General features: G+C 44.9%; 1 protein-coding gene across 8 annotated transcripts in view; it reads left to right on the forward strand.

Moving 5' to 3' along the window:
• The window catches only part of OFD1 (OFD1 centriole and centriolar satellite protein), a 69,334-nt gene that overhangs the window by 23,857 nt on the left and 31,536 nt on the right, over window positions 1-13,941 (forward strand). For all 8 annotated transcript variants that reach the window (XM_072956376.1, XM_072956377.1, XM_072956375.1 and 5 more), the window contains 7 exons: window positions 3,370-3,477; window positions 5,446-5,582; window positions 5,912-6,085; window positions 7,898-8,004; window positions 9,579-9,698; window positions 11,326-11,399; window positions 12,702-12,793. In XM_072956376.1, the coding sequence (XP_072812477.1) occupies window positions 3,370-3,477; window positions 5,446-5,582; window positions 5,912-6,085; window positions 7,898-8,004; window positions 9,579-9,698; window positions 11,326-11,399; window positions 12,702-12,793 (812 nt within the window). The remainder of the gene's footprint in view (window positions 1-3,369; window positions 3,478-5,445; window positions 5,583-5,911; window positions 6,086-7,897; window positions 8,005-9,578; window positions 9,699-11,325; window positions 11,400-12,701; window positions 12,794-13,941) is intronic.

Genomic DNA, 13,941 nt, shown 5'->3' on the forward strand with positions numbered 1-13,941 from the left:
GCTGTCTGGATCACTCTGGTGATGGGACCGTCTGTATCTCTTGTTTGGTACAGTAGCCACTAGCTGCCTGTGGCTACTGAGCGCCTGAGACATGGTTAGTGTGACTGGAGAACTGAGATTGTAACTTAACTAGCTCCCTGTGAGTAGTGCCTGTCACATTGGACAGCACAGGTCTAGGTAACCAGCTGCTGTCTGTAGCTTAGCTGTTTCAGGAAGACACTCAGGGCTTGAAGGGCTACTGTGAAATAATCTGTGTACGTATAGGTGTTTATGTTATTAAAAGTCACCTTTCACCTTTAAACACTCTTTAAATCTTTCTACTCCAGAAAGACGTTTGGCTGGCAGCTCTTAGCTGCTTCAGCCAGCACCCTTGTAAAATGTGGAAGACTCAGGAAAACTGAGTTGCAGATGTGTCAGGACTCCCCGTGGTAAACTTGGGTGGAACTGTTTGCTAACAGTGCAACAGCTGCTGTTAAATGAAGTGATTTTCAAGTGAAGGGATGGCTCGCAGTTAAGAGATTGAGACCATCGGGAAGCACGTAGGAAGATACTTTGTACCTAAGTGTTGTCTGTCCCCTGACTGAGGCCTGTGGTCTTCTGTTACTGTGTCTGTGCTGAGGGTGCTGGTGTGTTGCGTGGTTAGAGTACTCTTCTCCTAGATTCCACTCACCTGTCCTTCCCACCCCACATCTGTCCTTTCAGAGATAGTGATGCCCAGAAAATAGCTGGGCAGGAAACAGGGACACTGGCTCTTTTCTATGTGCAAGTGAAAATCCTTACCTATGATTGGCAGAAGAATAGATACATACACCAGTGGGGCAGAACAGAGAGCCCCAAAATAGACCTACACAGACACAGTGAACCGGTTTCTGACAAAGGCAATCCAGTGGAGGAACGATAGTCTTTTCAGCAAATAGTACTGGATCAACTGGACATTCATATGCGTGAAAGTGACCCTAGACGTAGACCTCACAGGTGGGAAAGTATTCTTGCGTTACCGTCGTGGTGGGATGCGTGGCGCCGGGCATTTGCCACAACCTGTAGGACTTTACACAGAGTGCACCTTCATGCACATAGAGGGGGCCCGGGTGATCTCAGGGTGGGATGCAGACCATGCCAAAACAAGCTCGCTGGGGTAACCTCACTGACGCGGGCGGGGGAAAGACGCCGAGCTCGCATACTTCGGGAAGGACTGAAGACTCAGCCTCAAGGCAGAAGGAGCTGCGCGTAGGCGATGCATTCGGGGTGAGAGTCCTTTCTCATGGGGGTCCTGGCAAACAGTTCTGAAACCGTTCTACACGTAGACTGGAAGTGAGCAATGCGGTAAATGGGCAGTAGGCGGCGGGAGCCAGGTCTTCCCTGTTGGAGTGGGAATTTACAGATGAGCAGGAGGGAGGCGCGGATCCTCCGCGTGGTAATGGAGTAGTTGGAGGCCTCAGGATGAACTCATGTTTAGCCTGATGTAGGAGGAGACGATCTATAGATATTTATAGGTGTGTATGTGTGCACAGGTTAGTGTGCGCTCATATCTCCTTGCTCTGCAGGCTGAGGGGCTAGGGGCAGTGCCCTCCCCCCTTCCCCAGGCACAGTGAGCGCACCTCGAGCCCAGTTTCGGGCATTAAGATGCGGTTCCTCATAACCATTCCAGAATAATAGGAACCAGGGCTCCTTGGAGCAATGGCTGATTCCAGGAATGGGGCAGAGACTGTGCAGGGTGAGCTGGGAGCCTCTTACAGGCCAGGACCTGAGGAAGTGCTTAAGAAAAACGTCCACAGTGAAAGTGCTCCCAAAGGCCGAGGCTGGAACACTTGGAGCAATAAAGTAAAAGATGGGGTGATATAAATGAATTAGAGAATTATAATTACCAAAGTATAAAGTAGTCCCTATGGATGTAAATGACTGAAAAACGAGGAGACTCGACAAATCCTGCTTGGCGGAGGTGTGTGTGTGGAGGGGAGCGGGGGGAGTGGAGCTAATTGGGGCTGCGGAAAGCACTGCAGAGCGGAGAAGACGCATGGCGTTAGCAGCACTGTGCTGGAAGAGCGCATCTCTGCAGATGATCTACTGCAGGATGTTGAAGATTTCTGCGCAGCGTTGACTTGTTCCATAGAGGGAGCCACGATCTGGCCTCAGCACGACAGCAGGAAGGGGTGAGGTGAGAACAGGCTGGCTGCAAACGGTCAAGAGAAGAGGGTGGATGAGGCAGAAGAATTGCCAGGCAGTGGAGATGAAGGGGCAGAGTTTATATGTGCAGTGGGGGAGGTAGAAAAACAGTGTTTTAACATCTTCAGCAGGAAAGAAGAACTCTGAACTTGGCTGATGCAGAAGTCCGTTCAGCTGTCTTAAGAAACTGAAAACTCTGAAAGTAATTTATACTCATGGCTTAGAAAGTTAGAAACTATTCAGGAAGGTATAAAATGAAAGAAAAATAGAAGTTTCTGCCCATATTCTCTGATTTCACTTTCTGCTGATAACTAGAATGAGAAGTGTCTTGTTTATTCTACCAGAATTTAGTTTATGGAAGTAGGTCTATATATGTAATTAAAACGTGTATACCCATAAATGGGATCATATGGCAGATACAGTTGTGTGATTTGCTTTCTTTGTGCACCAGTGTATCTTTGTCTAGCTGTATACTTGGACTAGTTATTTTTAAAGGATGTATTTAGCCCCCTGTTGATGGAGATTTTTATTGTTTTATTGTTTGGTTTTTTGCCATGAGGAACAGTGTGCAGTGTACACTCCTGTCCCCTTGGGAGGGTAAACTCAAAGAGGTGGGATGACTAGGTCAAAGGGCACTTGCATTTTGAACATGCGTAAACACTGACAGATTTCCCTCCTACGCGAAAGGGCACGCCTGCTTCCCCACTCCCTTGCCGACACTTAGATTGCTAAGGTTACAACTTTGATAAATACACTTACTGGGAAAATAATGGTCTTTCTGTTCTAGTATTTATTTGCATTTGTTTATGATTTTGTTCATGTTTATTTGACATTTAAATTTTTTCCCTATAAAATCTGTTCACAGCTTACCCTGTTTTTCTCTTACTGATTTGTAAAAGCTCTTTAATATTATGAAAATGCATCCTCTGTCTCCCTATTATGGCAAATATTTGTTTCCAGTGTATCTGTTGTCTTTTGACTTTATTTCATGCCTTACATAAGTTCTTTTATATTCGATGATTATTTCTCCTTATTCCTTTGAGGTTTTAGTGTCATGCTTGGAAAGACCTTTCGTCAGAAATTATTCTTCAAAGTTACATAATATAAAAAAGATAATGTTATAAAACCAAGATTGCATAAACAGTGATTGAGCAATGGTTGAATGAAAGGAAGTTATGAAATGAATCTGTATGTTGTGTTTTTTAGGTTTTCTCATGCAGTTTCTGAAAGAATTGGCAGACTATCATCAGCCTAAAGAGAGCTGCAATATGGAAACTCAGACAAGCTCAGCGTTTCCCATCAAAGACTCTCTCGGTAATTGTAGCCATCTTCCATAATTTCAGTTCTTCTCTTTTCTGTTTGAATGAAGGAGATGTTCAGATGTCCCGTATTATGTGTTTGTTCCTTGTCTGGGAGGGATGTAGGCTGCCAGCAGCAGGGCCACTCATTTTTTCTGAATCGTTGCTGGGAGGGACCAGGAGCTGCTCTCCAGGGCTGCTCCTCCCTTCACGACCGCTGGGGCTGTGCTTCCCAAACCTCGCGGGAACCAAAGGCCCTCTTGTGTGCTGGGTTGAAGCTCTCTTGACTAGGAGGGTCCTCCCTGTGCGCATCTTGCTTTCTTTTTTACAGACACTAAAGTGAGAAATCCTAGACTGTCTGCTTTGCAGAGAACTAGCAAAGTCAGTGGGCCATCAGTTCGTTTCGTAGTTGAGGAAACTGAGATCAGCAGGGGAAGAGCAGCTTGGCGACACTCAGTCTGGGTCAGGACTGATAGTAGAGTCTTAGTTTTCGGTCCCTGATCCAGAGCCCTTTCCACTGTACAGTCTTTCTTTGATAGTGTCCTGCCCTTCAGTTGTGTGCTCAGGAGAGAAGGGAAGCAGCTGGCCAAAGCGACGTGCTGAATCAGCTTCTTGGCCCTTCTTACTCTTAAAGAGCACTGACGCCTTTAACTTGTAAAAGCCTGTAGTTTGCAATGACTGTGTCGTATGACTAGGCCATCAGTTTATTTAGGTGTAGGTTCTGTCCCATTAGAAGCAGAACATGCTTATTCTAGAGCAGCTCTGGTCAATAATGTAAGCCACATGTGTAGTTTGAAATTTTCCAGTAGCCACAGTAAAAAAAAAAAAAATAGGTAAGAAGAAACGGGAAATATGCTTTCGTAATGTATTTATTTAACCTGGTATTTTTAAAATACTGTTACAACATGAAAGTAATATAAAAATATTAATGAGATATTTTACATTTACTCTCTGTCCTCAGTCTTTGGTATCTGGTGTGTCTTTTACACTTAGAGGACGTCTCATTTTGGACTAGTCACATTCCAAGTACTCAGTATGACGGGGAGGGTAGTGCTTAGTGGTAGAGCGTGTGCTTAGCATGTGCAAAGTCCTGGGTTCAATCCCTGGTACCTCCATTTAAAAAAAAAAAAAGAAGTAGCGAAGTACTCAGGATGGCCACATGTGGCTAGAGTCCTGTCTTGGGCACCCCAGTCTGGTGCCTTTGGGAGAATACAGAAAAGTAGACGGAAAACCATATCTAAAGTTTTGCTGACCAGAGACGCACCTGCTAGTGTTTTAGTCTGCTTCTGCCAGCCTTTTTTCACTTGTGTGTCCTTTTGGTGGTGTTGGTGTTACACATGATTGTACTCGAGGGCCAGCTCTGCACTTGATTCCAAATCCATGGTTGGTTTGCTGACTGCAGGTCTACTGGATGGAAGCCTGGAATGAGAGACCATCAGTAGACCTGGCTTTAGCCCCATTGATGGCATTGTGTACTTACTCAGCACTTAGGAATTCACTTCAATTGTTTGGGCATCTGTTTCCTTCTCTGTAAAGTGGAGGAGTTGAAACACATGATCTTGGATTCCTCTAAATATCAGTGTTTTGAAATGTGAGTCAGCTTTAACCAAAGTCCAGTGAAAGAGCTCTCCACCATGGTACTTAGAGACTGGAAAGAGATGGCCAGTGTTTTCTGACTTAAATTGTACTGTTTTCTGTTCCCCTGACATTTTAGGATGAGAATTTCAGTCAGGAAAGTTGGACCAGTTCTACAGTGAACACTTGTATACCTCGCTTCTGCCACTGAGTTTGTGTTACACCTGCTTGATCACTTCTCTGTCCGTCCATTTTTTGTCCATCTTAATTTTTTGATGTATTTCACAATAAATCGCAGACCTCCCTGCACTTTCCCTGAAGTGTACTCTTTCTTTCGAACAAATTTCTGCCCTCTTGCTTACCCGACCACGTTTCTCTAGCCTAATTTCCCTTGTTGTTTTTTTAATAGCGGAGAAGCTTCAGCTGATCGATGATCAGTTTGCAGGTGCTCACCCTCAGCATCCAAAGTTAGAATCTTTAGAAATCAGGTTAAACGAATATAAGAGAGCAATAGAGCAGCAGCTGCGGGCAGACATGTGTCAAAAGGTAAGCTTTGTCTTCTTGTTACCAAAAGTGGTGTTTTTGCTGGCCTGTTAATGTCTTAACCTTAGGCATGTGGGAAAATACCTAGAATCTTTATTAATGAAAGGAATGCTATCCTGTCGTGCATGTTATTTTTCTTCCTGATTGACGTCATTTCTTTACGCCTTTGGAAGGAATCCTACAGGTACAGTGAATGAGATGAAACTTAGAGATGAATTAGACGAAATGTATTTAGACAGCATTAATGTGGAACCTAACAGTGAAGAGAGAATCTGTTACTGTTTCTTTAGTACAGTTATTGGTATTGACAGTTTTTTGTCATCAATTGGCAGTGGAAGCACTTTAAAGATACTGAAATAGCAGAAATTAAAATGGAAGAGAAAAGAAGGTGTGAGAAGGAATTAGCTGAGGTCCGGAACGAATTCGAGAGAGCTTGTCAAGCAAAGTCTGAAGCCCTCATTTCTCGGGAAAAGATGACCCTTGAGAGAATTCAAAAGCACCAGGAGGTAATAATTCTAAAATCATTTCCTGGCTGTGTCACCAGTAGGGACTTGGGGTCAAGAGCACCAGGGGAAGGATCAGCTAACTCCCTTCCTCCGAGACGGCTGGAGGGAAAGACCCACACCAAAGAAGCAGCAGGCTTGAGGCTTAGAGAGCAGCTTGGAGGTGGCAGCCTGGCACTGAAGGAGACCCAGCCAGGTGCTTGGGGGAGAGGCTTCCGGGGCAGCTCTCGGGAGGCTGTGTAGTGTCAGCGAGGGCGGAAGGATAGAGGTGCCCGGGGAGAGCAGCCCTAGAGAGCTGAGTTTCTTTGGCTTGGGAAAGGCAACCAGTTTAATGGAAAACACTGGGATTCGGCGGGGTGGGGAGGGGAGCCAGAAAGGATGGTGGCTGGTCATGTCGGGCAGCAGGGAGGGCGATGTGGCCGTCTCGAAGACATCAACAAACAGGTCTGGGGATTCTGATGGCTGGAAGGATAAGGTTGGGCCAAGAAGCCAGAGTTGCAGGGGCAGTTTCCCGGGAAGATGGGAAACATAACTCAGCTACTGTCAGGGGAGCAGAGGAGAGGCGTCCAGGGGTGTGAGGGTCATCACGTGGCCTTTTGATCTTGTCCCCAGGAAGGTGGCGGCACAGGAGGTCAGGGTTGATGCGCGGTGGGGGTTGCACATCAGCAGGAGGGGTTGGATCCGCTGCTTCAGGAAAAGCAGGCTCCTTTCCCAAGGGCGTGCCTTGACCTGCCTGGACTGGGGCAGTGTGACCTGTGGATGGCCAGCGCTTCCGCTGTCAGGCGGTGCTGAAAGTAGGAGACTTCCTCCCAGCACCCACCCCCGCTTGGGGCTTCTCAGTGAGACCCAGTTGGTGGGAATTGCACCCCCTCTGCGAGTTTTGTACAGCATTTCTGGGAATTGGGCTCGGTTTAGCTGTAAAATAAAGGTCAGAAGCTCCGGTGTTTGAGAGACTTGGGTTGTATTCATACTAACAACATCATCTTCAAGATAGGTGACTACCTCAGATCACCCAGTTAACAGACTCGAAGCCTCATTAGTCGCCTGATGCTCTGAGGGCTCTGGAGAAGGTTACCATCCTCGTGAAAAGCACTGTGCCTTTACTCTGCCACTTGGGTTAGCCCTGCCCTTCTCTGCCCGATAAGACCCTCCAGCCCTTCAGAATCCAGCTGGGATGTCGCCCCCTTGTGATGCCTCTCCAGACTCCCACTGGTGGGCTGCTTCAGGCGTCGTCCTGCCGTGCAGTCTTGACGTACTTGTGACGTACTTGGGTTGTGAAGTCATCGCACTGTAGTGACTGTTGGGTTTCTCTCTCCCTGATGAGACTGTGACCCTGTTAAAGATGAGGACTGTACTATATCTGTCCCTCTTTGTATGTATGTCCAGCACCCAGTGTGTCCATGACAGGGGATAGATGTTGCAGTCCTTGCTTGGGGGACATGTAAGTAGAAGCGTGGCCATTTTATTAGGGCTCACGCGCACATGCTAGCTGAGTCAGGATGACCTTGAATTGGAAACTTGCAGATGACAACAACCACAGGGATTCACTTCTTTTAAGTTCTATTGCTGAATGTCCATTTTGTTCCATTTTTTCTTGCTGAGTACTTAAACAGTCGAATAATTAGACAAGGGATGTTAGAAATACAGGGTAATGTAGCTTAATGGCCCTTGAGGGAGGGAGTCAAGTTTTGTGTAACTAGGAAAGGCAAAACGTACACCTCGAGTTGGAACTTCTTGAAAGTGAAATTGTTGTAAGCTCAAATTTCCTTTGTTGTCTTTAACTTGCTTGCTAAAAGTTTACGCTTTCCTATACAGAATGAAGCCAAACAAATTTATGCTCAAAGGCAGCTTCTACTAAAAGATATAGATTTGCTCAGAGACAGAGAAGCAGAGCTGAAGCAGAGGGTCGAAGCTTTTGAATTGTAAGTATGTGTGTTTATTGTGGATATGCGGAATGAATGAGATTAAAAAGAACAGCTAAATGTGTTTAAATATTCTAATATTAACTATGAGATAGAGCTCTCAGTTGGAAAGATAATGTCCCCTAGCTTTAAAAGGCACAGGTTATCAGAGGAAAAAGGCACAAGGTAAGACAAAGACCAGGGTTTCACTTTTGAAACATTAGGTACTGGGATGAAAAGCAGGATGAGACATGGTCATCAGGCTACAGTGAGACCGGACAGATCATTGGTAGACGCTAATAACGCTTTAGTAGATCATACATTTGGCATTTCTGTTCAGTCATTCGGGTCTCAGTTTCACGTGCACGTAGTAACTGAATCGCACATATCCAGACCTACTGCATCTACCTGCTCTGCTGCCCATAAAAGGAAGTAAGGGTGGCTCTGAGTTGACTTACACTGGGTGAAGCGCTTTCTTGTGATGTGGGTGTTGCTTTTTCTCTGTGCTCAGCAGTGTTTCATTCTTCACGTCTTCCCTGGGATTAATAGCAAGCTCACCAGTCTCCAGCTGAGGGAAGGAGCCTTCTTTCCCATTTGGGATCTGCTGTTAATTGTCACAGATACTCCAGGAATCATATTTCATTAAAGGATCGATCTTCCTCTTCATTAATGTTGTTGTCTAGGCTTGGTTCGTTGGATTTCTCCGCCCTGCCTGCCTTACTTTCTCGCTGGCAGTGCTGAAGAGGTAGATCGGTCATAGCAGAGAAAAGGGAAGGAACGAAATGTGGGCCTACATAGTTGGTGGTTATATCATGCCTTCTCTCCCTCCATTCCCCTCCTCCTCCCTTCTGAGCATATTGTGAGCTAAATAAGATGTGAGTTTACTGCCCCGTCGCTGGCCAGATTAGCCAGCAGAGAGCGCTAACACATGGCTTTTAGTCCGTGTTCCTAGCACTTTCGATCATGGTGCGATGGGGTACCCGTGAACCCGACTGCCCGGCTCTGGAATTGATTTTGTGCTTGACTTAAGGTCTCACTGTGAAGACCATTCCATCCTTCGGTACCGGGAAGTTCTGATGGACCCACCTACCTTTTACTCTTTCAGCACTCTTTTCAGTTTCAGTGAGTAGATTATCAAATGCCAGGACAAGTCTTCTGCCTTTAATACCTATGGGCCAGTCAGTTAGATCTTAGAGACCGTATTCTGGAAGAGCCAAGCCCTTAGGTATGCTAGCCAAAGTTTGGTCTGTAGCTTTGTGACTAATAACATCATTCTTTCTTCCCTGAATTGATGATGACCACTTACCACTTGCGACCATTTTATAAGCGTGAATCATCTTACCTGCCCCCCAGCGCCCCCCGGTGCCGACGGGTGTCCCTGTAGGACTCCATCTGCTAGTGCAGATCCAGCGTCACCAGGTCAGCTCACAAAATACGTGCAAGACTTCCAGCTCTTTCCGTTTACTTCCCAGCGGTCACAGTCAACTAACAGTTTGAGTCTGTGGAGCTAAAAACACGTATTATCTATTCCTCTTAAATTCTTTACCTCAAGTATTACTGTTCTAATTTGCTTTACCCGTTTTTGCTAATTTCAGGGCCCAGAGGCTACAAGAGGAAAAAAATAAAAGCATGGCTGATGGGCTTAGGCGGCGGGAGCTGAGTATAAAGAGTATTGAGGAGACCTATGACCAAAAGCTCAAGAACGAACTTCTCAAGTAAGTGTTCGGCATTTTTTTAAACAGTATCTTGTTGGAATTAAGTTGACGGAAACACAGCAACACTAATGAAGTAGATGAGACTAATATTTTATGGCAAAGCCTAGTGTTTAAAAAAAACACACGTGCGTTCAATGACAGCCAAGCCTTTTCCATGAGGCGAGTTTTAAAGGTAGCTTGAAGAAGACAGAGTACAGAGAATGGCGACCCCTCCTCGTGCTTACTTGTTGCTTCTCTGACATTTACGTAGGGCTTGTGATTTGGCTGAATTTTTGAGGGCACCTTGTGACTTAGCGTGCACGGCTGAAAAGCTGTAAAAGTGCAGTTGTAGTCACTTTTATGTTGGACTCCCACTGCCATTCAGACGGCGGTAGCTAACGATTTATAAATTCTCAGTAGTTGTAGTACTTCTCAGTGAACGAGGGCCTTGTATTCCTTCAAGAGTCTGCAAAGCCAGAATCAAAAGAAACTAGCTAACTATATGAAGCAAAAAATGATACAGGGAAAGGAAAACACAGACAACTGTGGTACCGTGGCTTTCTTGTAGGCTGAGTTTTCTTGTGTTCCAATGAATAATACCTTTGTGCAAAGATGGGAAGCCCATACACGGTCGCTTTTCTCTCCAGTGCTCAGTGTGACGTCTGGCACATAGTAAGTGTTCAGTTAACGTTTATTGAGTAAATGAATTCATGGCGGAGAGATGACACGACTCAGCAGCTCTGGGTATTCCTTAATCATTGGCTTCCTTTTACTGCCTCGTCCATAATTTGTCCTTGATAGTCCATTATGTACTACTTGCAAAGGTTTTTTGAGGTTATTCCTTAAAAGAATTCTAACAAAAAAATATAGCACCTTTTTCATGTGTCAGTTTTAAATGATGGATTTGATTGACATATTCTATGTCAGTTCCTCTCATACAGCAGTTAGCACTGAAGCATCTGTAGTTGTAAAGTGTTGGAATAAATGAATGTAAGTGTGTGTGTGAACTTAGCTGTGGAGTAGGGAACTGTTTGGTATCTTTGTCTGGACTTGGTCGTCCTCGTGTGACATTGACAAGTGTTGGAGTTTGAAGGATATCGACCACACGAGTGCTTCTCTTTCCTTTCTCCCATTTCTGAACTAGAATGTCAGCTGGTAGTAGCTGGTGGAGATAAGTAAAATTCCATGAAAATGTGCTTTTGGTATTGCCAAGCTGGATACGATGCTGTCGGCCATGGCTCTCAATACTGTGCTCAGCCTCTGAGGGCGAAAGGTCACCCTGCTTGGGGGTGGGGAGGCCAGACTCGTGGGTTAGAAGCGACTGCCTTGTTATCCTTTGGGATTTAGTCGGTTGTCTACATTGTAAATTGAACTTCATTCACTTTGTGTCAGTGGACACCAACTGAGAAACACTGCCCTCGGTAACGTCAATAACGTGCCCCTTCGTCTTCTGCTTGAGTTTTGGGACCCAGTTTACAGCACTGCAGCTGGGTTTTACTGGACCTTTTATGTATGGAATTTGGATACTGGTCTCAAAGTTTGAGTGACCTTGAAGTTCATGCCTTGTCCTGTTCAGTGCCCTTCTGCTTTGATAGCACTCTGCCTGGGAAAGTGATAGGAACTCACTTTCCATCATTCTGATTCTCAGGTATCAACTGGAACTGAAGGAGGACTACATCTCCAGAACTAATAGACTGATTGAAGAGGAAAGGCAGAATAAAGGTGATTCTTGGCGGGAGCCAAAGGCTGTATTTTTCAGTTCTGATGCAGGTTATTAGCTTCCTAAATTGGGTCTGTTCTATAATCCGAAAAATATATACCTTACACTTTATTTTTACTGCAAAATTACATACTTTTTGCCCCTTTAATTTTACAAAATTAAAAAATAATTACTGTTTTTACTGTGTTTTTGCAGCTTTCATGTTTAACCCTTTGTATGTTCAGAATGATCACTGATTTATCATCAGGATTTTATCCAACTTAATTTCAGTGTATTTTGACAAATCTGATGTCAAGCAGGTGCAGCGACTTACTGCCATCGGATACTGGTACCCTTAACCATGAAAGATTTCATTTTTCCCTGACAGAAAATTGCATGTTAACTTCTCGGTCCCCTGTGACCTAGTTTCTTACTTCTCTTAACTTCTAATATCTATTTCTCCTTCATGATATTTTAACTTGACATACAACCTCCTAAACTCTTGTATACGTTAACCCGAGATTGGGAAAGTTGGGGAAGTTGGGGCTTAGTCTTTCAGCTGTTTTACATCTCAGTGTATTTGTGGTGACTTGCCCGTGATCAGAACTTCTGGTGAACATTTCAGATGACCTGCTGGGACTAAGCCAGGGCTGGGTCCTTGATACTGATCAGAAGGTCACCCAGTGCACGGCTGCTCCTTGGCGACTATCTTGAGGAGAATACTACTTGTTTAGGGATTAGTACCATCGTGAAGTCAGCAAAGTACTTTTTGATGATATATCTACATAGACTTGGGTTAGATGAAGTGAAAACGACAAAATAATGACAGAATCCTAACAGACCAGTTAAGAAACTGCCTTTAAAGAAATTCAGATCCGTCGGCATGAGGGCCCCATGCTCTGTGCAGATGGTGTAACTCTGGTTAGTTGTGTGTGGCGGGAGCAAGGTCACCACACACAACTGTTACAAGTAACTTCCCATCACCTCTTAAGTAATGAGGCTTATTTCTTACTTGCCCACTGATTTCTTTTTTTTGACCCAACGTCCTCTTTTTTTGTTTTTTGTTTGCTTGCTCGTCTATTTTATGAAGGGAGGTAATTAGGTTTATTTATTTATTTTTAGAGAAGGTACTGAGGACTGAACCCAGGACCTCGTGCATGCTGATCATGTGCCCTACCACGGAGCTAGCCCTCCCCCCGCATCCGCTATTTTACATTATGAAATAATGGTCATTTGGTCTGCCATACTGGCTCTAAATTATTAAATGACTTTTGTGTTCTCTGGGAAAACATGATGATGTGTGGTTGGTTGGCCCTGTCTTTCAGAAAAAGCTATACACCTGCAAGAGGAGCTTGCAGTGCTCAGTTTTAAAAAGGAAGAGCTCGATCGTTCTGTGAAGCGTGTGAAAGAACTTGAGGTAATTGTTCAGCCTGCTGGTTTTCTGAAACTGATGTCAGACGACACATGAAACTTTAGTTTCAGTCATACGTAATTTATCTCGAGTTATCCTCTTGGTGTGTTTGGGTTGTTTATTTATTTTTATTTTGTGAGGGGAGGTAATTAGGTTTATTTCTTTATGTTTGGAGGAGGTGTTGGGGATCGAACCCAGGACCTCATGCGTGCTAAGCATACACTCTACCACTGAGCTCTGCCCTTCCGCCTGTTTAGATGGTTTATTATCTGACAGGGTGATGCAGCAGTTCTTCGTTTCACTCTTAGTCTCCTGGAGAAGTGTAGAAAGAGCATGTCCTTTGGGGCCCAGGGACCTCCTTGAATCCTGTCTGTCTCCGTCACTGCTCATGTGCCTGTGGGCAAGTTCCGTGACCTCGGATCCCTTGTCTGTGGACTTGGGGCTGTTGTCCACATCCCGTGGTTGCTGAGGGACTTCAGTGAGCTGACGGGTTTGCCTGGCCGATAGCAGGTGGCTGACATGCATTAGTATCTACTCAGCCTCTTCTCCCTTCCCATCAGCAGCCTGTAAAATTCCCATCACTTCCTCAGGATCTCACAGGTTAAAATAAAAGGAGATGCGTTTTCCACATGCCACGGTTACTTTATTTCTGTTTGTTTGTGTGCTTGCTGTCCAAAGGACAGAGCTGGGACCTTAGTAACTTAAAATATGGTCTGTATATAAAATGTTTCCACCTATGATGACTTATTTGAGAACTTGGTAGGTTTCTGTCTCCAAACATGAGATGTCTTACAGTAAGAAAAGGAGAGTGCCTCACAGCACGTTATTGGTATCTGGCTCACATTTTCATATTAAAAATATATATATATATATATATCAAATCTGTGATGGCTTTTGGGTCCTTAGTTGCATCTGGAAAATGGGATGGTAATCCAAAGCACTTGCTTTGTAGGACAGGCTTCTACATAAATCGAGTTGGATGAACTTGCCCCCGCCCCACAGCAAAAGATGACATTCATTGTCATAGTTAGGGTCGTCTTGTCGCAGGGAACGCAACTTCTGTCAAGCGACCTTAAGTACATCGTGCCTCCAGGCTGAGAGAGAGTAGCCCACTGGCTTTTGCTGCGGCTGTACTGTAAAGTCACTGTTAAAAT

Source organism: Vicugna pacos, chromosome X (genome assembly GCF_048564905.1).
Source record: "Vicugna pacos chromosome X, VicPac4, whole genome shotgun sequence".
In the NCBI taxonomy this organism is placed as follows: domain Eukaryota; kingdom Metazoa; phylum Chordata; class Mammalia; order Artiodactyla; family Camelidae; genus Vicugna; species Vicugna pacos.